The sequence below is a fragment of the Struthio camelus genome, chromosome 5 (genome assembly GCF_040807025.1).
Source record: "Struthio camelus isolate bStrCam1 chromosome 5, bStrCam1.hap1, whole genome shotgun sequence".
Lineage (NCBI taxonomy): Eukaryota > Metazoa > Chordata > Aves > Struthioniformes > Struthionidae > Struthio > Struthio camelus.
This window is the reverse complement of record NC_090946.1, coordinates 53,583,688-53,610,383: the sequence shown is the minus strand read 5'-3', so window position 1 is coordinate 53,610,383 and position 26,696 is coordinate 53,583,688. Positions and strand designations below refer to the sequence as shown.

Sequence of the window (26,696 nt, the reverse complement as noted above, 5' to 3'; positions counted from 1 at the left end):
ATAAGTTACTCATGCAAGCAGCTGCATCAAAATCAACCGAGTGATCTATTTAAGTTACCATTTGATTAAGTCTGTGATCAGCCTCAAATCCTGTAGCTGTAAACTGACAAAGCTAAGACTTGTTTAAAATAAGAATTGTAAGATGTTCTGACATATTACGGCCAAACAACAGTATTTCCTATTCTGCAGTTCAGCTTGGGGGCAGTTTTTTCTCTGGCAACCAACTTAGAACATGGACACTGTCCACTAAAGAGGACCAAAATGTAGTTCTAATAATACGATAATTATGGTTAAAATATCGTCAGAAGACTAGCACCATTCATATGCATTTCCTCCATATGCCTATTCTATAATGATCTATTATCTAGGACTCAGAGAAACTACATGTCAGAGGCGCCTTCAAAACCATTAATCTGTGTATCAACTTCTGCATTTATAAAGCAGTGCTAAAGTAAGGCAATAAACAGATAACTGAAGATTCTTTACAAGGGCCTCTGAAGAACTAAGTTCTGCTCAGCCTTTTGTACCATGGATAAGCTGACTCTCGTTTAAGAGTCACGTTAACATTCTTTGGCACATAAATTGACAAAATATCTACCAGTAAAATAATGTTGCCCTATTTATTCTATTATTCAGTTTTTAAATGGCAGCAATTAAGGAAAAAGTGGGTACCGCTTCTCCATTTATTCTGGAAAACTTATAGATGCTTACTGCAATAAGCAATATTATCTCTCAGCAGTAAAAAGAAAAATCAACACAACCTACACCCTCTAATGCCTACATATAGATTGGACTAATTCATTCCAGAAGAAGAAAAAGCAGCATAATTATTCTCAAAAGAGGTATGCTATTAGTATCTCATAAGGATACTAATGAGTATCTCTATTAGGACCTCATAAAGATTGTGAATAGGTTACAAGCAACCAGGAAGGCAGGCCAGAGTGCTGAAGAAGTCGTCAAACTCTGAAAATAGAAGAAATAAAATCAGATAGGCTGGACACAGCTTTGAGACATTCCCATTGCTCCTTAGAAACCTGATCTTTGGGCTTGGAATAGAAAAGAAGGTGATCTGAAAAGCACAAGACAGGTATTATTCAGTGAAGGACTGGTATTAAACAGTGAAGAAAACACTGTGGCTAAAACTAAGGGGAGTGAAAAGCTTTGATTATTTTCAAATGACTTGGTATTTAACTCTGCTATATTCACTAAATTCCTCTTTCCTTCAATTTCTGTAGTAATTAAGTCATCCTGATCTATCAGGCCAGGTCTGTCGTAAGCTATTGCCCGTGATATTATTTCACTCTATCTAGTGCCATGCTCTTTTACAGAAGATTGTTCTAGGTATTATTATTCTATTATTAAATTACCCTAAATCAATAACCATAACTCAAATGTTTGGCTCCTAAAATACAGCAGGAAAATATCAGATACCACATATGTGGCATCTTATTTTCCATTTTATGATGACATCCCAGTAAGCCAAAGTTGCATAAAATTTACTTGGGTAGTGGTTACTGAGTCTAATTTTGAAATTTATTATAAGACACTAAAAACTCTTACACACACTATTTTCTCCTCATTTACACAATGAGCAAGTTAACTCTCACATCCTCCTCACATCCTCCTGTATTTTAGAGCCTCTCTACAGTCTTACTGCAATGGAGTATTAACTGCATTATATACAGGACGCTAGTCAGAGTTACGCTCATCCAGCCATACATAAGATGTCAGAACTTGGACAACAGTAAAAGTTCCACAGCTGTGCTACAGTACTCAACTTCCTTCACCCTTCTTTTTTTTAATAAATGTTCACCAAAGCTTAGGAAAGAATGAGTAGCATCATACACATATCAGTCAACGCATGACTTTTTTTTATTTGCACTAAGACCGCAGGCAATCGTACAACTCATAAAAGTAAACTACAAATTATTTTCCACGCTGGAGAGTAACTAGCAAATCTTACCCCCAAGAGCGCTATAGATTTTTGTAAAATTTTTTTTTTTTAGTTTGGTCAAACACAGAAATTAAATTTAAAAGAAATCTGTTCATCATCAAACATCAATGTTTCACCCACTACTTTTTCAAAGTACCTACATTTTTTCTAACGGACCTTTCATCCTTCACAAGGAAAGCAGGTTCATACCAATCAATAACTTGACATGACAACGCAAATTTGTGATGAAGAGGAACGACAGATTTTCACGTACCTTCAGTATATCTGCAACTACAGTCTTCCCTCTACGCAGATGTATTAATCCTCTCCCTGGTAACCATACAAAAGAATGAATAAAGCCCCCCTTCCTTCCCCTGTTACTGTATAGATCAGTGGTTCAGGGGCTAGATAACGGACAACACTTTCATTTAGGAGAAATGTAACATAACTTTCCCTATTGAAGTATGATGGAATGATTCATGTGAGCACTGTAACTTAGAGCTAGTAGAAGAGATAGCATCTTAACCGACCTCCCATTAGCATCGCTTGTTTCAAAGTTAGTAGTAACTCGGAAGTGCAAAAATGGAATGCTTACAGATCAGTGCTTTAACAAAACACAGGATGGGACGCTTCTGAAAAATCACTGAACCTAATGACAGGCAATAATCCCTTTAATATCTATAAAGCATAAGAAAGAAAAGCTGTGGTATTACAGGCACCTTTATTCGGCAGACATATAGTGGAAATCTCAGTCACATCATTAGCGCTTCTAAAAATTAAAAATAACGACATTCTAACTCAGAAAGGATTGCACCTTAAAACGGGGCAATGTTATTATTCTGGACTCAGTTATGATGGAACAAATGCCTAAGGATCAGTGATCGTAACATTAAAGGGACAGTCCCAATTACATATACTTAGTACTCTGGAAGGGGTAATTTGATAAATTACAAGAAAACTGAAGAAAAACAAACCGGAAGAAAAAAAATCAATGTGAGATATGAGAGTAAACTCTGGAGTTTACTCTCTGGAGTTACCTTATGAAAAAGGGAACCAAAAGCTTTGACTCCACAACACAGGACAACTCTGGCAAAAAGCTTATCCTTGTTCAGTGATAAAGGCAAAACAAAATTAAAAAAGGACTGATTAATAAACACATGGAAGGTGGCAAGAAAGAGGGATGAGAGATAACAACAGACACATGCTAAAATTTCTAGGTAGAAAATGAACATGGAAAGTCAAAGATATCAGCCAAGGCAAAGGCTGACAGATTTGAGAACAATAGCAGGAAATTAAAAAAAAAAAATCTATTAAGAATGAACAGATACTTCCAATTTTGCAGACTCAGTGTAGCTGTAATGGTTCAGGCCAAAGATCCAGTTAACCTAATAGTCTTTCTTCAACTGTGGCTAATGACAGAAGCCTAGCAAAGACTGTAAGGCTAGTACAAGCAAATAGTACTTGTCCAGAATACTTTGCAAGCCTCCAACAACTTGTGACTCCAGGACGTCCTGAGTGGGTCCTAAAGTGGTATGTTTGTTTTTAACAGCCATTAAACGGACCTTTCTTCCGTGAATTTCTCTTAACATGCATTGAACTCCTAACTTTGGCACTACTGAGCACTAAGCCGACCTCTTCATAGAACTAACTATTAAAACTTCAAGATGTTTTTCCTGCTGATTGAGAGCTCATCATTGCTTATGTAAAGCTAGAATTGTATCATCTCACATGCACCACTCTGTGGCAAGAGCTATGCAACTTGTTAAAAGAATGAACTTCAAACTTGCCCTATAGGTACAACTGTGCTATATGTAATTGGATATCACAGCTGGGCCTGTGTGCAACGCTCAGACACCTGGCGGGTCTAGGAACTATCATCTGCATAGGTGAGATAATGAAACAATTTGAGACAACAGATCAACTTGAAATAAGGTGATTTACAAGTCCTACTCACCTTCATAGTTAAGTATTTGACTAATTGGTACAGGAGCTCTCCAGGTGGGAATTTCAGATTCTCCTGAAGAGTTCCCCAGGTAGCTCCCACTTTGCACAGACCAATTTGTGTGTTTTAATGAATTCATTAACATCCTAGGCAGAGAATTTGTCCTTTCTAGAGATTCCCAATGGGGTTCCTGCTCCAGAACTGACCAAATTATAAACAGTTAATTGAAAATAGTCAGTAGAAAATTTTCCTGCAGATGTAGAAATGGTAATACAGGGTAGTCTTTTTGTTTTGTACATAGTCAATAGCAATGGATCACGCATAAGCTGCAGTGGCCGTGTAGGACCACAAACCGGCTACGTTTTAAGAACTGCACAGAAGAGCAGTTCAGGCAGTCTCATTTGATCCAGCTGAAGACACCATTGGTAAGGGTCCTTGCAACAGAGACTGCCGTTGCCATCCAGGCCGCAATCTGCTATCCTGTTTGAGGCATATGATTCCCCACGCAAATGCTACCCTAAGTCAAGGTCCCAATAAATTAGATTATTTTTTAACAAACACTCTGTCCGTGAGTGTCTGTGCGACAGCCACAGCCACACATATATGTTGTAACCCTGCATTTCATTTGCCATGTAGTGGCTCTGTCACTTAGTTACAGGAGGATCCTGCTGCAACCCTCTGCAGTCAGCATTCTCCTCTCCTGCGTCAAGTGCTCTAGTATTACCAGCAATCTTCTTAACCCACTAAATATCTTTCTTTTCTCTACATCATTACTTCACACGTTGAACAGAACAGTCCCTCATACACGTCCCCACAGGACTCCACTAGTAGTCTCAGTCTTTGAGAAAATCAACTGTTTCTACCCTTAACTTCCTATCCTTGAACAAATTTGTTCAACTGCGTGAGGAGACTTCTTTCTGTTTCTGCTAGCTCAGCTTCCTTAAGAGGTTTTGTTGAGAAGCCTTTTGTAGGTCCGCCTGTGCATCAATATACTAAATATCCCATTCTCATATGACTGCTAACTCTTTCAGATGAGAGTGCCAATAAATTGCAAGATAGAGCGTTCCTTTACAAAGATGTGTTGAATCTTCCCCATTAAGTTATATTTAACAGTATGTTCACCAAAATAAAGAAGAAAAAGGTTAGATGAGATCTAAAGATAAACTTTTTAATTAGCAGAATCATGTAAACTGTAAAATAGAATCAGGTAAACTCCCGAAACAGAAGCTTGCAGAGACCTGAAACACACTCATCTTTGCATTTTTATAAAGCTGGGAACACTGAGCACATTAAGAAAGACTGGAAGATTGCGAAGATTGTGCTAATATGAACAAAAACCAAAGCAGGATGACTTAAGTAACTGATTCCAATCCTGGGCAAAAAGGCATGAAGCTGCCAGAGGACTTATTTATTAGGTAATTAAAATACAGGAATAGAATAAAACTCCAATCAGCACGATGTTGCAGGAAGCTTATCCTGTTAAATAATCACAACTTCATTCTTAGAAATTTGGCCACTAGAGATAATTGCATAGATCTAACAAGGTATCTTTTGAAAAACATTTTATTTTGTATTGCAAAACTTTCTGATAACTAAATTGGAATGATATAATATCAACAAGCTAAACACGCATTAGGGGTTTGTTAAGTGACAGACTCCAAGAAGCAGGCAATAGGAAATCTGAAGTAAATAATGCCATTTCTAGTGAGCTTTTGCAATAATTAGTACTATGCCTAGACTAGCCAACTTGACAAATTTTCCTTGGCACATTGAAAATAAAAATAAAAATCTCTACTGCTAACCACTTGCAGATGACAAAAAATGGCACGCTTTAAAAAACGATGAGAGAAAGGTAATAAAAGGAGCAATTAGTACTGCAAGTTAAACTGGGCCTAGATTTTAATACAGGCTGGCCCTCAAAAAGGGGAAGCACTATCCCAGAGAGAAGGTATTTTGAAAAGAAGCCAAGCACCTTAGTGGACAAGTAGCTCAATACATGATCAAGTAAGGCTGTACTTCAAAGTATCCTTGATTCAAAAAGCAGGGGACTAGTAAGGAGGCAAAGGAAGTGATTTTATTTGTTTACTATATTCATGAATCAAATACAAAAATAACATATACAGATTCATTGAAAAAAGGGGAAGGCTAACACTGCTTTAAGCCATATGCTGGCTGCATTGCAATCTGAATTCTGCAACCAGTTCTGACCTTTACATTTTAAAGGCATTTTGAAGCACTGAAGAGCATAGAAAAAAACAAAGGTAGAAATGAAAGCTAAGGAAAATGTCCAACAGTAACTGGCTTAAAAAAATTCAATCCGTTTAGCTTCTCAGAAAGAAGATTAAAGGGTGACTTGATTATAACGCATTAGTACCTTCACAGAAATAAAATATTAGGCAATATAGGCCTCTTATCTAGTGGTGAGAGGCGTAACAGGAACCTATGGCTGAAAATTCAACCTAGAAAAATTCAAAAGGGAAATGAGACATTTGAAAAATTAAACCAGTCACGGGGCTCAGCTACTCAACTCAGCTCCCAAAAGGAAGCAACGGATTGTGCATCTCTTAATATCCTCAGTGTGGGACTGGATGCTTTCTTTCCCTAAAAAAATACAAATTATATTATTCAGACAATTTAACAATTCAATATCGGATTAGTAAATGACTGTAAGGCTGTTCATAAGAGGTCAGAATTAAAATTGTATAACTTCCTCTGACATTAAGGATTCTGACATTATCAATCTATGTAATCTGTGTAAGAGACAATGTTGTCCCTCACCCTCTCTCACTTCCCAGATCGGAAAATTAGGGCAGATATTTATTATCAAGTCTTTCATAGTATTTTCAGTGTTTTTCACCTTCTGTTATTAATAGAGCCAGCTCTCTAGCTCAAGCTTTATGTGAGCTGCACTTGTTGCTAAAAGCTATCCACTAAATTAAGCAGCCACGCACTGGCTGCTGCTAACCTTGCCTGGGAACAATAGGTACATTTTTGCACTGCACACTTAAAGACAGCAGCCAAGGCCTGGATGCCTGTGAACTGACTCTATCTTTACCCTCTTCCCTACAAGCTTTCACTACAGTACTACATTTCTGTGGACTGTACCAGAGTTTGACCAGAAACTATCACTGTGTTTCTAACAACAAATGCTTTGAAAAACTGTTCAAAGACTATGTTAGCAATACTCTGTTTTTCTACATTGGGGGAGATAAAAATTTTATTACATGATTTGAATGAGCCCAGTTTCCTATAGAGTAATTAAAAATTAAATCTTTTTTTGTCACTGAGAAATCTGGTCTTTTATCCAAAGCTAGTAAAACAGAGATAACATACATCAACGTACGTGAAAGGTCTAAATGGGACCACAGAAACTATCAATACTCTCTTCATTACATAAATCCTTCTCTACATATATTGAACTTTTTCTCCTACTCATGATTTTTTTCATGTGCCATCTGTAGACTCAGAATACAGCTGGGTTCAGCTGTTTATTCTATCATTACTAAGCAACAGAAGATGGATTGTAACCAAAAATGGAGAGGTTTTTTTTATTTCCTTTTTGGGTGGAAAGCCAGAGGAGAAAGAGTCAAGAATTTTCAGTTCTTAATATGAAAATGATTGTGTGCGATTAATATGATATAAGTGAGCTTTAGAGATCATAGTTTTTCCCTTTGTGGTTTGGAAGCTCTAACAGGAATGGTTTAAAAGACTGGCTTTCTGAAAGCAAGCGTTTTCTTTTGCAAATGGGCAGCTTTAACAGTAACATACCAGCTACTTGAAAGCCGAACGTCCTCCTTGCTACGTGAAGATAAGGCAGAAGAAACGCACAGAAAGAGACAGAATGCCCTGAAAAATGATCAGTCATTATTAAGGCTGCACAGCTGGGGTTTGAGAGTGGCACTGGGAAGGGCAGAGGCTGGAGATAGAAGGTGATGTTAAGAGAGAGAAAAGAGGTGGGAAACGGCCGCATGAGAAACCCTTCACCTCTCAAACTGATTTAAACACTGCCAAAAAAAAAGACAGGGTAAAACAAAGCTGCTCACTACAGCACTCTTTCAGTCACAAACCTCCTTAGGATTGAAATGACTAACGACAGCATAGAACTAATGATAGCTTGACATAGAGCTCGGGGTAGGGGACGGAGGGAACTTATTCAGAAAAGGACTAAGAAGTCCTACTTAGCCTAACTGATAAGAACATCCTGATTGATTATTTTATGCCATGGAATAACAGACATGAGGTTCAGTTAAACTGCAAGCCAACCTTTTTATTAACTCATCTAATTAATCCCATAGTATCCTGGTGAAATGTGAGCCTTTCAAACTAGTTAGGGCATTTCATTCTCCCTTAAAGTCTTACCCATGAGGTACGTACTCATCAATCCTAAAAGGACTACAAAAGACAGCCTTAAAGGACATACCTGACTCTGCCCTGTTCCCACGGACCAGCTTGATTATGGCCTGCTAGCTTGCCTCACAGTTTATTTTTGCTGAAGTACAGATCTTGGACCACAAATCATTCACTAACAGAGCTTCCGGTGTCTACTTTAAGAGTCACACAACTACAGAATACAATATACCCTTCAACAAAGGCAAAACAGGTGGGAGCTAGTATCACATTCACCTTCTCCCAAACCACTGCATACAAACGGCTTCAGACTGGCCACTCAGAAAAAACATGCTGATCTCATCACTTGCTTGTGGGCCAAGTACACCATAGAGTGATTGTAAATCCAGGTACTGACCTGGGTTCCAATTTCTATTTGTGATTAAAGGACTCTAAGACTGTTATGATAATTCATTCAGTCCAGGAATCCAAGGGAGAATCTACGCGAGTCCCCACTGTCTGGAGTATCCAATGCTGTGCGTGTTGCTATACTTATCAAGAAGGATGAGGTATTTAAATCTGTTCAGCTGAGTTGTTGGGGGCATATACCTGATTCGCTGCTGAAACAAACTAGCAAGCAAGGGCAACTAACAACAGTTAGATAGCAACCATCACCAGCACAAATATGAGGCTTGGCTCTACCATCCGCATAACAATATGATAAGTGATAGCTTTTGTTTTATTAGCATTCTCTTTGCTCAATCACAGTCAATCTTCCAGCCCTATCAGATTTTAAATAACTTAATTTTCAAGGAAATTGCTTGTTGCTTTGACACAGCCGCAACCTTCAGCGCGTGCCTGGAGCTGCCCTGGTGTCTGTGGTTTACTATGTCCAACTCTGAAGGTGCTAAAAGCATGACGATAAACACAGCTTTAAACAAGCTTCCACTTCAGATAAAAGATTAATGTCACCTAGAGAAATTCTTGATTGCAGCAAAAGGCCTAGTCTTTCCCTCTCTGTCTTCCTCTGGGTAGTTCTACCACTAGGTTCTTCTTTGCATGAGTTGGCAACTCCTGTCAAGCTGCAATGAATTCTCAGCTCAAAAAGCGGGCTCAGTGAGATGATTAAAGTCAATCCATAACGTAACACACAAAATGTAGGAGGTGGGTAAGTAACTTGGATTCTTCCTGAATCTACTACCTCAACAAAATCCTTAACGCTCATGGGACATAGAAATTCCTGATGCCATTAAGCGCATCACCCAGGTGCCGTTACATATATCAAGAAAAGACAACCTGCTCAGAAAATATGGTTAAGTAAAGTAGAACAGTGCAATATAAATGTAGCATAGTAACGGCCTTCAAACGGACTATCCTACAGTTCAGCACTTTCTTCAACAAAGTGAACGGTAAATGAAGGTCTGATGATGCATTTTACTATCTACACCTTAAATGAAGGATTCAGACCTACAGATACCAAATATTACTGTGATCATTCAAAGGAAGCCTTCATGGTAAGACATATCATAAAACGTATCAGGCAGTCTTCTTCACAGTTTGTTGTTTTTGTTTTTTTTTAAATGATACCACACCCAGGTAAGACCACGGTTAAACAGAATTGTTGATGACAGTAAAACAACAGCAAACACTATTGGCAACCTCTACTTCAATTTTTCTCCAATCATTTCTTCCAAAGCTTTAAAATGTTGTACATTTTTACCCTACTCATACACCACTCTTTTATGGAGTTCTACAAAAAAAAGTCTTTCTGAATATGAACTCCATCTGTCTGTTTGGGTAACACCACAATAAGCCTGTAACATTTATAATTTAATTGAAAAGGGATTTTTAACCAGACTGACTTTCCTCTGTTCAGTCAGACTGCTGATGCCTCCTGCCCCTGCTTTCCACCTCACTGGGCTTTTTCTCTCCCCTTATAGATTTGTGCACAGTTTACTGTCCTCCCATTTCTTCACCAATATATGAATATATATTAATATACGAAATTTGCAAGAGGGCTGAAAACATCTCACCTTATTAAATGTGAACTAGATAATAACATGAACATCCTCCAAGAAGTATGTGGTTTCCGTACCACACATTGGTCTTTACGACAATCTGGATAGGCTGACATTCATCATGTTTTCCAGTCACAAGTCCTGGTTTCCTTGCTCCAGGACAAGTTTGGCTCCTCTCCTACCTGAGTCTTAATTTCCTCACCACACTGCAAGTAAGCTTGTACATATCTAGAAAAGGCTGTGATCTGGCATTCTAATACCCTAGCTATAGCTGATCCACTGAGTTTGCTCTCTTTCATAGTCCCTTACTTTCCCAATATCCTCCACTTGATTTTTATGGAGCAACAGAGTGAACTCATAAAGTACTTTTTCCTTAACAGATTCCAAATGCTTTCCCCCAACAGTTTGTGGCAAGAAAACACTAAGGAACCGAATGTCCATTCCATAATGTTTCCTCGCATTTTTTTTTCTCCCCAAAAAGTATCCATCTTCCCTGCATTTTTTGCCATGAGGGCTGCCTACCTCTTTAATAATTGGGGGAGGGGGATGAAGAAGGTGAAATCTAAACTTCATTCTCTCCTGTCTTTAATATGCTATCTCTGCCAAACCCTAGAGGAGTATTATCTCCTCATCTGTCCCCTACAATTTTAATTACCTCATTCCTTAGCTGAGGAGAGGAAAGACTTCATCTACTACTTGCCTTAGCCTCCCGCATGTCTCCTCCCTGATATGACTATTCCAGCAGCAAGATGCCTACACTTTTAAAAAGGTGAATGGTTATACTGACACAGTAAATGTATTTTGTACTTCATTAAGTTGTTCCTTTGATTTTGGAATAGATGGGAGTTTGGCGTTTGACAGTCACAGTTAGCGTGTCTCTTCTAGCAAGATATTAGTTTTTAACCAGGAAGTCTTCACAAGAGACACATCAACTGTCCTGTACCTCTTGAGCTTTGTGCTCATACACAAATAGTCCTTCTTGTAAACCATTCCTTACCTCTTTCCCAGTGTGGGTGGAGAGTTCACTGGGCATTCTTCCACTGCTCATTTGGAGGAAGAAAACCATCACTGGAATTAATCACGTCTTTTGTCTCTTGCTGTGTTTCTGGCCCTCTTATTTACAAATTTCAGGACGCCTCTTTCAAATCCCTGGTTCCTTCTGAAGTTCCCCTGTACCTAAGCACTATCAATTCTACCAGGTTTCAGTAATTCCTCTTCCGTTTTCCCTATTCCACTTTTCCCACTTTAGTAGAGTGTTCCTGATTTTGTTCTACCAGCCTTTGCTGTCTAGAAACTGTCTCATATGTTTGGGTGGGGGAAAAAAAAAGCAGCCCTGGCCAGCAACCCACCTTCACAGCTTCAAGAAGAAGGGAAATGCTGCATATCTCAGCTCCCAAAGCTCTCAATTATCTCCAGGAGGGTTTGGCTAGTCCCCACTGTTGATTAAACTATGAAATGATTGGCTCCTTGTAGAGGATCTTACGCCACTCCCAATTGCTGCCATCTGTCTACTACCTCTCTAGTAGACTAGCCTCTGCCGCTTACACTAATATGTGAGTAGAACAATATTTTATTTCTACAGCATAAAAAAGTTGTCTGCATAAAAAAGTTGTATCAATCAAGAATGGAAAAAACAAAACAACAACGAAAAAACAATTTAAGTAACTAAGTTGACAGACACCCTAATGTAGGCAATGTTATACCCAGAGGAAAATCATTTACCGTTACTGTTTATTTCTCCTTGAGTACTGGCTTAAGCTTTACCAACTCCGGCCATTAAAGCATCGCCTCCTTTAGCTATATAGGCAACCCTTTCCAAAAGGCGATGAGTTCTGTATTCTGTGCCTCCACAGATATTTAGTGCTGCTACTCATTCTTCCTGGAGGAAGAACTTTCTGAACTGACATATGCATAGCTCCACAAGCAATTTTCTTTCCTTACTAGAAGGGATTTTTTTTAATTGTTAGTAATTTCCTCACCACTTGTGAAAAGGTAGCTTCCCTTTTCCACCAACTACATCTGAGCCAATTGAACTAAGCGTATGTCTAGACAAAGATAAACTCTGTTTTAAAATAAAGAATTTAGATAATATACCTGTACTTTTAAAATTCTAGCGTGGACTAAGAGAGCTATACTTTTTGCACATCAGGAAGGCAAGGTGAACCCTGTGGCAGGTGTGTAGGTAAAAAAAGTATTAGCTAACTTACTTTAAAAACATGTTCTAGTCTAGTCTTCACAGAGCTTAAAGGATGTGACAGCAGGCTGGGTTTCTGAGAAGTCAATCCCCATCCTTATTTCCCACTGTTTGAATCGGTTAGGTATTATTTCAGTTCTGTGACTATTTCATTTGTTAAGTGTGTTCTAACAAAGACAGCACAGATTTGTGTATTTAAAAAAAAAATCTATAAATTTAATAGACAAGAGCAGAGATAATTTCAGCAGCTCAGGTAACACTGTTCCCTATCTAAAAAAGCTATGATTGTTCATGCATGAATAACCACAATTTTACTTTATTTGAGAAACATGATGATGAGTGTCATGCATTAAAGATTAGAATTTGACCCTATATGACCTCTCCCATCGTCAGCTATGTGCTAAGAATTTCATTCCTTTCTTTTAAAATATAAGAGAACAACAATCACCGTTTTTAAAATGCAAAGCAAATCAGGGATAAAAGAAAATTCTTTTTCAACCTGTAGAGAGATTAGTGACTTCTAACAAACTCATTCTCTGGGAGAAGATCACCTCGCAGACGCAATGGGAGAGAAGAACACTGAAAGTCTTCCCTAGAGTCACGCATATTGTTAAATCTGTATTTCTCTTCATATTTAACTTAATTGCCATAAATGGTGCTAATAACCCCTCCTTTCACTACTGAGAACATAGTCCAAGAAGAAACAGATGGCAACACTACAGACTGTGTTCATTTTCAGAACATTATCCTATATGTTTATGTTATTAGATTGATAGTCCTGCAGGCTACAGACTCTTGATTAATACAGATTTCAAACACTGTGAGTGGAGAGAGCCTTCCATCCTAGTTTGCCCAGCTCTTCTGCCCCAGCTTTGACCTGAGCTACACATCTATTCAAACCTTAGCATTTACTAAGACTTCCTGGATAGAACCTAGAGTATCATTTATAAGGATGCCTTTTTATGACGCTCTAGATTCAAGGTCACTACATTGTTCCACAGAAGCTAGGCACAGGCCTTGTCCAAGACTAGCAAAAATATTGCATTCGTCGAGAATGCCACATCTGTTGCTGCTTCTCTCTCAAAGCAAAATGAAATACTACAGTTTTAAAAGACAGGTGCCATTCTTCCAGAATCCTGATCAGTACGTTAGTAAAGGATTCTTTTTTCTTTTTCTTTAAGAGTAGAAAGGAAAAACAGTATTTCACCATGTGCCCAGCAATGATGATATTACAAAGGATACCTTATTTGTACTTTCTACCTTATCTCTGATTGATTCTACCATCTATTATCATCATTAATCACTTTTTTTAATGGTAACATCTAAGCACCAGTCAACAATGAGACTCCACCACGCTACACAGTGTACAAATACAACATGACAGACAACCCTATGCCCAACAGAGCTTCGCAGACAAATGCCAGCAGTGAAACAAGAAAAAAAATAGTCAAGAAAGTCTTACTTTGTCAGTATTAATGACAACATTCTATACACGCAACTGCTTTTCTCTAGAGACATGTATATTTGACTCCCACCACCTCAACAACTCACATTTTCCTCTGACAATAAAATGTTACGGTACATGCACAGAAAAACCCATTTCCTCCTGCGTGTAAATTCCTCCACTTCCTGCCGAAAACAATCCAGGTACCGACAACGTGCAGGTTCTTGTTCCATACATCTTTTGATAGGACCCTTTGACAGTTGCCAGGCTCAACTACCAAAGGCTCAACTGACAGTTTTAGAGGACCTACATTAGCTATAAGCTCTCATGTGGCTTGACATTGACCTTCCTCTTCTTGACAAGCCAGAATCTGGATCAAGTCTTTGTTATTCTGAATATGATTCAGACTAACTAAAAAAAAAAAATACATGCATACAAGGAGAACGGATGACCAGCATTCCAAAACTAAGGGCCACAGGTACTTAGTGGCACTATACTCTTTTACAGAACCTTATTTCCCTAAGTTACGTTCAGATAGACGCTTCTTTTCAAACTACAATGATGAGAAACACCGCCCGCTTACTTTAAAAAAAAAAAAAAAAAAAAGTGCACTGCACCGAACTTACAGCATCACTTTGAGGCTGTGAGATCACAACAGGCTGTCCTGAATCACACATCTCCCTTATATTAACATGCAGTGGAATATCTCCTATAATAAAAACATAAAGATACATTTAAGTGAAGATCTAATTTTTTTTATACGTATTTCATTAAGCTAACTCTGAAGTGACTGGAAATCCAGTTCAGGATATTCTTTGAATCACTTAATCTCAAAAAAATAGCATTTAAAATGAAAATTGGCTGCAGTACAGTTTCTACACAACCATAATCATTAATGCCAAACCTATTTTGGATGTTTTTATTCTTTGAATAGGAAGGACTATGCTTTGTACTCATTTATTACGACAGGGAGCTTGCTTTCTTGTCTGTTGAATACAGAGAAGAACATAGCTGAGATACAAACTATTCTCAGTACATAAAAAATATGTGCTTGAGTGTTAGGTAAATACTCATCATGCAACTTACTGTTTAGCTTATCTCTTCACTGTATATTCTTTTCAATGTTGCTTTAAGATTTTAATCACTATTAAAGATTTCTTTGTATACTTAATTTCCAAATAATAACATTTGCTATTATTTTCAGTAGGGCTCGGATCCATTTAAAGGTAGATAACTACTTAGCTCATTCATCTTTCCGATAGAAACCTTCCTTTGACTGTGCTTTTATAACGAGCAGGGAACTGTCAGAGAGGAAGTTTCTAAAGAAGAATCAATTAGTAACTCATCAGATTTTTTTTTTCCACTTCTGAAATATATTTTCTGAAATACAGTTTTGCAGCACTCAAGAAAACTGAGTTCCCACCGTTAGGTCATTGCAACATAGGTAATTATGAGGTGAATTAATAATAACCTATTTTCTTTTAATGGAAGATAAAACTGTATTTTACAGCATGGACAGATGTAGACAGAACAGACTACACTTTATAGTTCAATTTTGACTGATCTCAGAAGTTGCATCAGTTTAATTCATACATTATGACAATGATTATTTAACCTAAATCAAGCCCAGTATAGATTACTGCAGTTCAATATAGTCCGAAAAAGAAACATTTAAAAAAAAAAAAAGCATAAAAATTGACATAACTTAGAAATAACAAAGTTAGTTAAAAAAAACACTCTAGGATTGAAAGCAAGCAGGAAAACAGATTAAAAGATAAGCAAATCACAGATAAAAACTGTGGCTCCATACTTAGTAAGCTCAATCATTGAAGAAATTCAACCACTTCGTAATTTAGGATGATTACAGTTCATTTCTTTCAAATTTAATCAGCACTTATTTTTTCAGTCCTGAATGAATTTCTTTAAGCATGAAAGTCTCTTCATTTATTCTTAAAAAAAGGAATTTTAAGTGGGTCCTTTGAAATTTTCTTAAATGTTTTCATCTTATTTTATCTCAGGTCTTTATCCTAAATGTTCTTTTTTAACAGAAAAATACTAACTCTATAAATCTCTCAGAAGTTAGCTCTTACAATTATTTTGTACCAAGACTAATCTTCATCTTTTTTCAAGGATGCTTTGTTAGTGAAAAACACTTCTCTGTCAGCTGAACAACAATCTCAGAGATTACAAAAAGAACGGCCCTGCTGCAAAATGGCAACCTTTCTCTTTTCCTCCTCAAACCTACAAAGTGTGCTGGCACTACAGGACCATACCAGAACTTGTGCAGGCAGCAGTGTAAGTTAGAAGAGAAAGCAAAAGGTACACTCAATTAAAGAAAAAAAAAAAAACAAAGCTTTATAAATTAAGCAGAAAGAAACGGAATCTGTGCATCTTAAGTGATAAAAGTTTGAGGAAAAGGAAGTTTTTGCAGTGTTCTTCACTACAGAACATGATGGAAACTTGCCAGTCTCCCAGGCATAATTTTTTCTGATAATAACAATTACAGACTGCAATAGAAGGGTAAGTACTGAAAATAATTTGAACCTACTGTAGTAACTAAAAAAAGTCATTACTGGTGGTTCAATTAGTAAATAAAATTTTAAAAGTTAGGACGTTTAAGGGATGAGATGGGGTGTACAAAAATTGCGTTAGCATTATATATATATTAATGATATAGCTTCATTTGGACTACTGTGTTTAGTTCTGGTCATCCAGTTTCAAAAACAGAAGAAAGCAGAACAGAGGTGTTTCAGAGAAAGGGAGAGAAATAATCAGCAACACTAAAAAACTTTGTTATGAAATCTGGCACTCTTAGGGGAGATAGAAGTAAAAAGACAAGACAGTAAAATTATATGAGATAATGGACTACGTTCAGAAGGTATCCTGGAGACTCCTACAGTCAAATCATCTTCTGTCGTAAACAAAAAAACAAAAAAAATAAAAAGGAGGAATTCAGTAACATTAGAAGCGGCAAACTGTGAGCAAATAAAGGAAAACTACTTTTCTACCCTGCATATTGTTAGCCGGCAGAACCTGTCAGATGATATCATGGAAACCAAGACCTTGTCAGGATTCATAACAGGACTAGGTGCTTAGCTGAACAAATAGAATAGCCACAGTTGTTGCAAAATGTAAGCAAAATAAATTCCAAACTTTTCAAAAAAATATGCAATAAACTCTCAAAGCTTTTGGATACAATTCAATAGCATTAGGATAACGCTTCATCTAGAACAGATTAACATATCATCTGTAAGCAGTAATTTTCCCCATATGGTAGCATTGTGTAATAGTCACCCTTGGAAATAGGTGCATGCTAATCTGATCAAGTACTGTAATTCTAAATTTAACCCTTAGGGCATTATTCTTAATCTTCCGGCTGTCAGAAAAAGGCTAGGTTACAGAAAACTTCACTCCACTTGCCCTCATACACCTCATTCCTCCTTGCAAAACATGCAGATCTCTCAGACTACCCCTCATTAGATACTATCACGATCAGTTTTGTCCTTGTAAGGAACACTAAAGAACATTATGGAACCAGCACATCGTTTGTGCCCACGTATCTCAAGGCAGGTTTGATTCAACTGCTTGTGGAGGATTTGCCTCCCTCCACATAACCTACGGCTGTAGAAGCTCCCTTGGGCTCTGATCACATCTCATTATATCCAGAAGTCTAAAAGATAACCCACATGCATGTCTTCATGGGTTGCCTTGCTATGTTAAGTTTGTGTCAGACCTTGATATTTTTACGTTGATCTTTCTAGGTGAGCTTCCTGACTCATTTTAATGAATTAGCTGTAGAAAATCATTGAGATAATTATAGTAATACATGGAAACACATCATTAGCACGTGCAATTATCCCATTTACCAACTTAATTACGCTGTGCTACGTTTTATAATTTTTTTACTGATAGCACAGATTGAAATATGTCTTTTTAAAACAGCAAGAGATCAATGTATACTTTAGCTTATATGCATGCTAGATTATTTAATTATGGACAAATTTTTAAAAAATTGATAAGTTTTCTTTTAAAACAAAATATTTCGCAAAAAAATTTTGCAATCTAGTATATTCTTTTAATCTTAACATTTAATTATAACCATTACAGCCTAGTAAAAGTTAAAATGTGGGTAATCTACATCTAATGGAAAGTAATTAAAATAATTCCCCCAAACTACTTGCTTCCACGTGATAGTCAAGATTTCTTCATATGGGCATAAAACAACTGCTTTAGACAAATTGCTATGTTATTTCACATACATAACTACCCATTTCTTATAAATTAAGTAAATGAGAAAATTTCCATTGATATTAACATACACTAAGTTTTACAGGATCAAAAAGAACCCTTAGTTATTTGTAAGCATTATTAAGTGATAAGCAGTAAAATGAATTTCAGGTAATATGGCACATTGATACCAAAACATTTCATGTCCCATGTTATTTATAGTTCACAAAACATTTAAGATGTAATTCAAGAATCTTCTTATTCAGTCCACATTCCATGAATAAGCACGCAACAGCAATGAAGTTCAACAACTTAAGTTAGTGGTTCTACTGTATTTGAGCACTGTCTGAAAACACAGTAATTTAGGATTGTACAGTCCCATACTTCAGCTAAGCCTTTCTTCATGCATGACAAAATTTTTCTTCAAAAATATAGTCATCTCTATATCCTTACCTAAAATATCCAGTCCAAGGCTTTTCGCTAGATCTCTTACACCACCAGCTCCAAAAATGTGCGTCTCATGCTTACATTTAGGGCACTGGAAAACGCTCATATTTTGAACAAGTCCTAAAACCTGTTAAATTAAAAGGAGGAATATGTTCAAATCTGGAATTCAAGCATCAGCATTTTCATTTTTCATACCTGACAATGAAGAAGTATTCTTTCAAGTACTGCAAGCCTCAAAGATGAACAAACTTATTTGTAATAGAAAGCACCTCTTGCATAGATCTAACCTCACAACAACCCTTCCTGCCAGCCCGGAGAAATGTATTTCATCTTAGAACTCTGAGCACTGAAGAATTTGTGTTGTGTTTTACAGCATTGTAGTCTGCAGTGTCAGGAATCGCAAAATAAAAATCCACTGTTACAAGAAGTGATACAATCAGACATACGTTTAAAATATTTTGCAAGTTATCCTGCAGGGAAGAGTCTTCAAAAAGAATCAGATTCGCTATTCTTTCTGAAGAGCAGAGAGACATTTTGAAGATCAAACAACAGAAATAAGTATGTGAAACAAAGTGGTAAAACCCATGGGATAAGAGTCTAATGCATGCGTATTAGGTGCCTTTTTGTTGATGCCAGATGTTCAACATCATCCTTGTAAAATATGTCCTGGAAAATTGCCAGATCATGCACACAAATCTCTTCTTTCATAAAGTACAATAATGCTAACATTAAAGTTAATCTCATTTTATTCACCTAGTAAACAAAACTATTCACTGAGGCAGAGCAGAATTTCTCAGAAGTGACGGAAACAGCATGCAAACACTATCGGTTGAAAGCTCCTACCAACAGGAGACTTCCTTTACGATGTTGTGTGTTGCACAATTTCACTTTAAGATCTGTATGTATCTTAATACGTCATATACATTATAGCTGAGTTTTAAAAATATGAGAATACATAATTTATGAGTATACATTTTAAAATATAAAAAGCTACTATATATCTTGTGGCCTTCTGTGCTTTTAAAAATGTCTCTGAGCGTTCTAGTTCTGTGCTTGAACAAGCTGGCCTAGTTAATAAAGAGTTACGTATCCACCATGTTAACAAAGCATATCTAAAAGGATAAGCCACTGTCCACTGCAACAACAAATAGTGAATTCTTTACTTACTGTAAAGTATCTAATTTTGGGACGAAAATACAGGCCTAACTGAAGAGTAGGAAGGCAGCAGTGCAAGCAGGTAAAATCATGTTATTTACAATATCCTAATGAATGAGTTTCCTTAGTATCAAAGCTAAAACTAATCCAAAAGTGGTCACCCTTTTTTTCCTATCCCACTGCTGTGTGCTTAACACTGCCTTCTAAGAAGTCCTCCTTTACTTCTGAAAAGCTTTCAAAGGGTTTAAAGCAGGGCAAGAAGTGTTTATTGAACAGTAAAGACACTACCTCCTTTCAATGTAGCAACACAGAGTTTCCCCATTTCCCGCGGTCTCACAGGGACTGCCAAAGGAGCAAGACTACCTCTGTCTTTATTTACTAGACTATTACTACAGGTGAATTTTCTTGGCCAGTTCTTGACCTCGCACATCACATGCTAAGTGTGCAAGAGCACAAGGTACGGGGCAGGGAAGAGGGCTCTGTACAGCCATTTTGTGTGCTCTACTGTCGACCTCTGATACAGCGTTCATCAGGCTCTCTCCTCCGACTAAAGCAGAGAGTTTTCATTGCGCTGGTAAAGTGGAGAACAATGAAAAGGAGGCAGTACTACTTGCTAAGAGGAAAACAGTATTTCAGCTATAACTCACGAAACTATTGTCTGCAGCATTAAAAAAGAAAAAAGAGAGCGAGCAAGCGAGCGAACTTTACATGTATACTCTACATGAATTCACACATATTCAGATATCTTGGGTTATGAACTTTTTATTCTCCTAAAGGTAGTTGTACAACATTGATGATACAGCACACTCATAATCAAAGAAAAAGTGATGTAGCCTAATACCGTTTTGTGACTAGTTCAGGAATTTTACAGCTGTTTTATTAACCCTTTGATAACCTAAAGACTAAGAAGTCTGTCTGCCAAAGTTTCAATGCAAATACTGAGATATAGCTGATCCTCAATGCTACATCAGTTTTAGGTGTCTTATTCACTGCTCTTTTTTGCTTTCATTTCAACTAATCTTTCTAAGAGCAAATGGCCTTTCAGCACGAAACAACTGTTTTTATTTTTTCATCATTCCTATCTGTCAGTCAATGAATAGTATATATTTATATATTATTTATTTATATATTTATTTTTATATATTTATAGTATATATTTATTAATGTATAAGTTATTCTTCTGGAATACGAACAGAATTTTTGCAATGTTAAACTTTCAATTATAAGCATCCAGTTTAATAAAGAATCTGTTCTATTTGTTTGGTTCCATTAGGGATATATGCCCAATTACTAACTAAAATATTATCAATAAACCAAAATGAAACCAATTATGCAGCAGGAACCCTTCAGGCTGCATGCAAGAACTGAATGAAATGAACTCTCAAGCAAATTATGGCAGCAAGGTGACAACAGCAGGAAAAAAAGGCATACATAAAGCAGCAAGCAAAGGAAAGGGGAGGAAAAACATAAGGGGAAAAAAATAAAGGAAAATAAGGAAATAACGCATTAACATTTATAAAAAATAATCAATTGCTAATCATGTCAGTTTTCATAGATACCGTAGGGAAGAAAAGTTACAGAAAGGATTCTGAAGAAGGTTAATTCAATAATTTTGCAAATATTTGTATGGCATTCCTCTCAAGAGGAAGGGATATCCTAGACAACTTAAAGAAGTGCTTTTTCAATTAACAGAGCAACAGAGATTCAATTTTCATATTACTGCAGGTTTAAGATTTCTCCTGGCTGGAATATGCTCTCTAAAATATCTAAGAGGAATCTATGTATAAATTTTGAAATAACATTAATAGATTTGATCAGCAGCAGCTCAAAGCAGGGACTTAAAATTTTGGGGGGCCTTTTGGAATTTGTAAGTTTGAAGTTTTTCCCCCAAACAAATTGGTCAACTCATTAATTCAAATAATGCATGAGTTAAAAAGCTATTACAACAAAAATAACAACATTAATATAAGCCTGAAAACAGTTAATTTTGTGCAAGTCATATATACCTTCAGTACTGAAATGTATTTGTTAATATGCTTATTTCTGCAGATATACACAGATAGGCGAAGTTTCACTACTATCTTCAAAGCCTTTAAATCTACAAACTGAAAGCAGTAAGTCTTGCTAATGAAGTCAATAATAGTTCTCACTCCCCTGTTAAAATAATAGCTCTGGAAAAGCTTCAAAGCAGCTATTGTAGTCTACACAAACTATCCCATATGTATGTATGAACCCCATTCCGCTCCTCAGTGAGGTCCTCTCTCTGTATGTTTCTTGGCAAACTTGGCTCAGTGATGACAATGAAAATTAGCGTGAATTAGTTGTGCTGTAATACAGGAGCTAACCTATATTACTAGAGGAGAGGAGTTCAGTTCTAAAGCACTGAACTGAATTTCATTCAGTTAAGTAAGTTTTTTTTAAATGGTGAAAAGATGTCCATCAAGAAATAACAGAAAATGAAGAAACTGGCACCTCAACGTTCATTATGAATTATTTGCACACGCTGTGTTTCTGAATATTGATGCGTTCCTTATCCTCAATTAATGCTCTGGTTAAGCAACAAATTATGCTGAAATTCAAATATACTACCATTTTAGTTGAACAACATAAAGTGAGAGAATGAAAGGCCTCTGTCTTTGCAGAAAGAGAAAATTCTGAGAAATTCACTTAAATCATCCACTGTACTTAAAGAACCGATGGTCTTGAGGTCCGAATCAAACATGACGGGAAGTGCAATCATCAGGATCACAGTTCCACAGCCTGCCACAGACCTTCTATGCAGCTACAAGTCAGTCACTTGATATTTCAGTGCTTCAGGTAAACGTGCATACTATAGTATTTCTTTCTCCCTACCCCTTTGTCCTATGACAAGCAAATTTTGGCTCTGAAGCCATAATCTTGGCAGGGCGCTCTAGATGCTGCAACAGTACTAACAAGTAAATACTCAAGTAAACAATTTTAGTACAGCTTAGAAGGAATTATACAGCTGTGTTTACATAAGCTGTTTTTTAAAAACCTGTGAAAGCTACAACATATCCTTCTGACTCAAGGAAACTACCAGAAGAGCTGCAGATTTAATCCAAACTAAAAGCCTGTATTTTTATTTCAGGGACGTGACTGATAACGTAGACCAAACCCAACTGAATTCAGTATCGATAGGTGAAAACATGTTTTTTTTTTCCTAAATAATCCAAGTTATTCCTGTTTTTTGGCGTCAACTGCCCAGCGCAAGCCCCTGGAATCCACCAAAAAAAAAAAAAAAAACCACCGAACAAAAATCAGCCAAATTCACATTTTGAGTGGGAACATCAAAAGTTCATGGTTATAGGTGTCAGTACGACACCGCAAAAATCACAAAATCCTTCCTTGCTAGGTGCACTCTGTTTCACATAGTACTCTTCTTCTAATGGATATGTCCTAAGATTTAAACAAGACTTCTGCACTGCAGCGTTAGTTCCAAAGCTGACTCGCATTGGCAGCTTTTCATCAACTCCTTCAGTCATTCTACTTTAATTTCAGTTCAGTAAAGGACATAAAATGCTAAAGAGTGTGACTTTACCTTGGTGATACTACTTATGTCATTTGAGGGTCAGGTAATTAATGACTGCAAGGGCAGAAGGAAAGTGGCTTATTTATGTGTATGAGAGAGGTACTCTAGTTCACTACAATATAAGCAAGCATACTCAAAGATCAGGAGTCAACAACCTACAGACCATCAATTACACTGAAAAGTGGACTCCTGACAAATGCTTTTTTAAAAATTACGTTTAGTCAATTACATAGTCGCAACACACAATTTTAGCGTAGTCCTACAGATTCTACCTTTTTGAGTACCTATTTGATGTAAACAATTCTCAAGTTTGAAGCTGTTCATCACAAATTACCTAATCAAACTTTCCTTAGATCCTCAGATTTAGCTTGTATTTTAAAATGTAACACACTGGCAAGAACTGCTTTAACACGAAAGTAAATGACACATCTCTATTCACATACATACAAAGTGAGGGAAAAAAAACACTGAGGATATAAGATCTGATGACTGGTTCAAGTGCATTCAAATTCAGCATCTGACAAGACTACTTTGTTGTGAATTTTCATTCGATTAAGTTAAGATCGGAGAATTCCAATGAAACAAAACAGAAGATCTATATCTTATTTAAAATCTCATTTATCACTAGTCAAATTAATAGTAGCCAAACCTATCATAAAATGTATGCTTTTTCTAGAGGCTTTCTCTTCAGAGCATTGAACAACAAAAAAAAAGAAAAGAAATCTTGATAATTAGTCACTATATTAAAAGAAAATTCAGTGAAGTACTAACTTAAACAATTTTACATGAAGAAAAGAATTTTGTAGGCGCTTAGTAAATCTAAACATAAAACAAAATCAAAAAGATTACATATACTATACTTCTCTCATATACACACACATAAAATATATCTTTCCCTAGTAGCAAATGGCAGAAATGCTATTACACTCGCTTTGGTGCAAATATGCTTAAGCAATAGTTAACAAATAATGAACTTATCAATCTATTTCCTTTTTTAAGCTATTCTGTAAACCAAAAAAAAAAAAAAAGCAGTCACTTCAATGTTTCTGCTGCCTTTTTTTTTTTTTTTTAAATAAAAAATACATCGGTTCCTAAAGAATTTTCCCTTTTTTAATAAGAGTAGGAATGACTTCCATACAGGTAATCAAAAATACATCTTTTTTAAAATGTCAGACCAAAGTACAGTGAATGCTTTTTTCTTTACTTAGTATTTAAAACAAGGAAGCATTCCGGCTTTTATTTTCTCATCAAATACACATTTCAAATGAAAAATGAATCTCTTCATGGACATACTCTGGAGTGCAATATTTAGTTACTTAGCAACTTGTAGTAACCGTCAAGGTTTCAAATCAAGCTAGTCATATTTTTCCCTAAAAATCCATTTAATTAATAGCCTAGTTAATATTTTTAAATGAATGCATTTTTGTTTATTATTCCTCTATTTCAAATCCTTTTACTTTATTCTTCAGTTTAAATCTAAAATGTTAATTCTAATACTTCAAAGAAAAATTCACACAAACATAAATAAAAAGTTTTCAGAATATTAATAGATACAAAATATGAAGTCAAAGATGTCACCTTGTTTAATATTTCCTCCCAATCCATATGAATTTTGTGGATTTCTAAACTTCGTTATTTCCCAGACAAACAAGCTATCATAAAAGCTGCAATTTTAATAAATAAAAAAAAATGAAGTGCTGTAGACAGCCTTCTACGTGGCCTGACATCCACAGACCCTTTTAAAGGGCAAAGTGACAATTATGTACGTGCAAACTCAAAATTTTCATATATATATATGATATCTGTATGTTTTGAGGCAGATATGTTTTTTCCACATTTCAAGAAATTTCAAGAACAACAGTATACAGAAATTTTGCACATTTTGGAAAAATTCAGTTGGTATTTTTATATAGAGACTTACAGGTACATGGACTTTTTTAAACATTTCAGCTCCTTTGCGTGCATCTAACAAAGCAATGTCTTGTGGAGTAGAGACGATCACAGCCCCTGGGAAAAGAAAACATGAAATACCATTAAAATAAATGTGAATTATACTGCTAAACATTCTGGCTATTTAGGACACGCTACTTCATGATAATATGAAAATAAAGTTGCAAAAGTTTGTACACTTTTTTTTTTAATTACAGAAATAAAATGTTGCTAGTTTTTGATTATGCAGTGATTAGAACCACTGAGATATGATATGGACAGATAGAAATATCTTTTAGGTATTTTCATCCCATATTTTTCTATGTAGAAATCATTTATATTTTGTATCCAGATGATACAACTGAAGTAGCTGCCATACAACTATGACTACAAGACAACACGGTCCATATACCCCCAGATTTCAGTGCGAATTGCTACACAGTAACTGTCCCAAGCCATAATGACATTTGAGATATTTTGATTTAACATTAAGTACTGCCTTAAAAGCAAGAGGCAGTTGTCAAATTGCTGCTTTGTGAATCTGCTACAATTTCTGATATGAGCACTGACAGGCACAATCTTGAAACAGGCATACCAGACACATCAGAGAGTCCAACAGAACTGGGTTTGCAGGAATGAAACTACAAAACGCGAGACCAACTCATGGAAACTCACACTAGGTTTGAAAAAAGCATGGCGTTACTCACTGTTTGGGCATGGCTCCAAGACACCTGATAACTAGTTCTCCCAAGAGTTATTAAGCACATGAAACAGCGATAGAACTTTGTCAGAGATTAGAATCGAAATAATTTCATAAGACTGAAAGTTACCATGTTATATTACTCCTCGATTAACACAGTCTGCAAAACCTGTACGGACATTATAATCTTCTGTATCACGCCACAAAGAGCAGTTTCTACATCTTTTTGCATATGCTTGGGGGTTTCATGTACTATCTCTTCAAAACTTTCATCAAGAACGAGCTCACAGTTATCCCTATTTTAAAAAAAGGCAATATGAGAGATAGCATTACTAGGAAATTGATTAGTTCTGGTTTCAAGAAGTTTGGAGTTCAAGCCTCCAAAGTATCTGTTATAAAAGCATTTTTGTACAGTCACATTAAGCTAAGCCCACAAAAAACTATGCCAAATTTCATACTAAAAGCAATTAAAACATACAGTTTTAGATGCTGTTGTACACGGGACAGAGTTTCTTACTGGGCATGCAGTTACCAACCTTTGGTGTACATGTCAAGGGAAGATAGGAGTAGATTTTCCAATATATGCAACATTGCTGGCATGTGACCGAGTCCTGGGGGCACGAGAATCTTAAGCGCGCTCCCAGGTCTGAAAACACTGCGATGGGAAGCGCTTGCCCCACACAGAGCCCCCATACAAACAACGCGCTGGCTGACTGCATCTTGTCCCCATGAGAGTCAGCCGTTTCCAAACACTGCCTGCCAGCACATTTGAATGTTTTCAACCAGTATTCTTAACCTCTAGTCTGTGAAAGAAAAATACAATCTGGCACC

The 26,696-nt window shown here is 36.5% G+C and overlaps 1 protein-coding gene across 2 annotated transcripts in view; it reads right to left on the bottom strand.

Moving 5' to 3' along the window:
- The window catches only part of NUBPL (NUBP iron-sulfur cluster assembly factor, mitochondrial), a 101,983-nt gene that overhangs the window by 4,644 nt on the left and 70,643 nt on the right, over nucleotides 1–26,696 (bottom strand). For both annotated transcript variants that reach the window (XM_009669971.2, XM_068946420.1), the window contains exons 8-10: nucleotides 25,158–25,243; nucleotides 18,538–18,658; nucleotides 14,484–14,566 (exon numbers count right to left, since the gene is read on the bottom strand). In XM_009669971.2, the coding sequence (XP_009668266.1) occupies nucleotides 14,484–14,566; nucleotides 18,538–18,658; nucleotides 25,158–25,243 (290 nt within the window). The remainder of the gene's footprint in view (nucleotides 1–14,483; nucleotides 14,567–18,537; nucleotides 18,659–25,157; nucleotides 25,244–26,696) is intronic.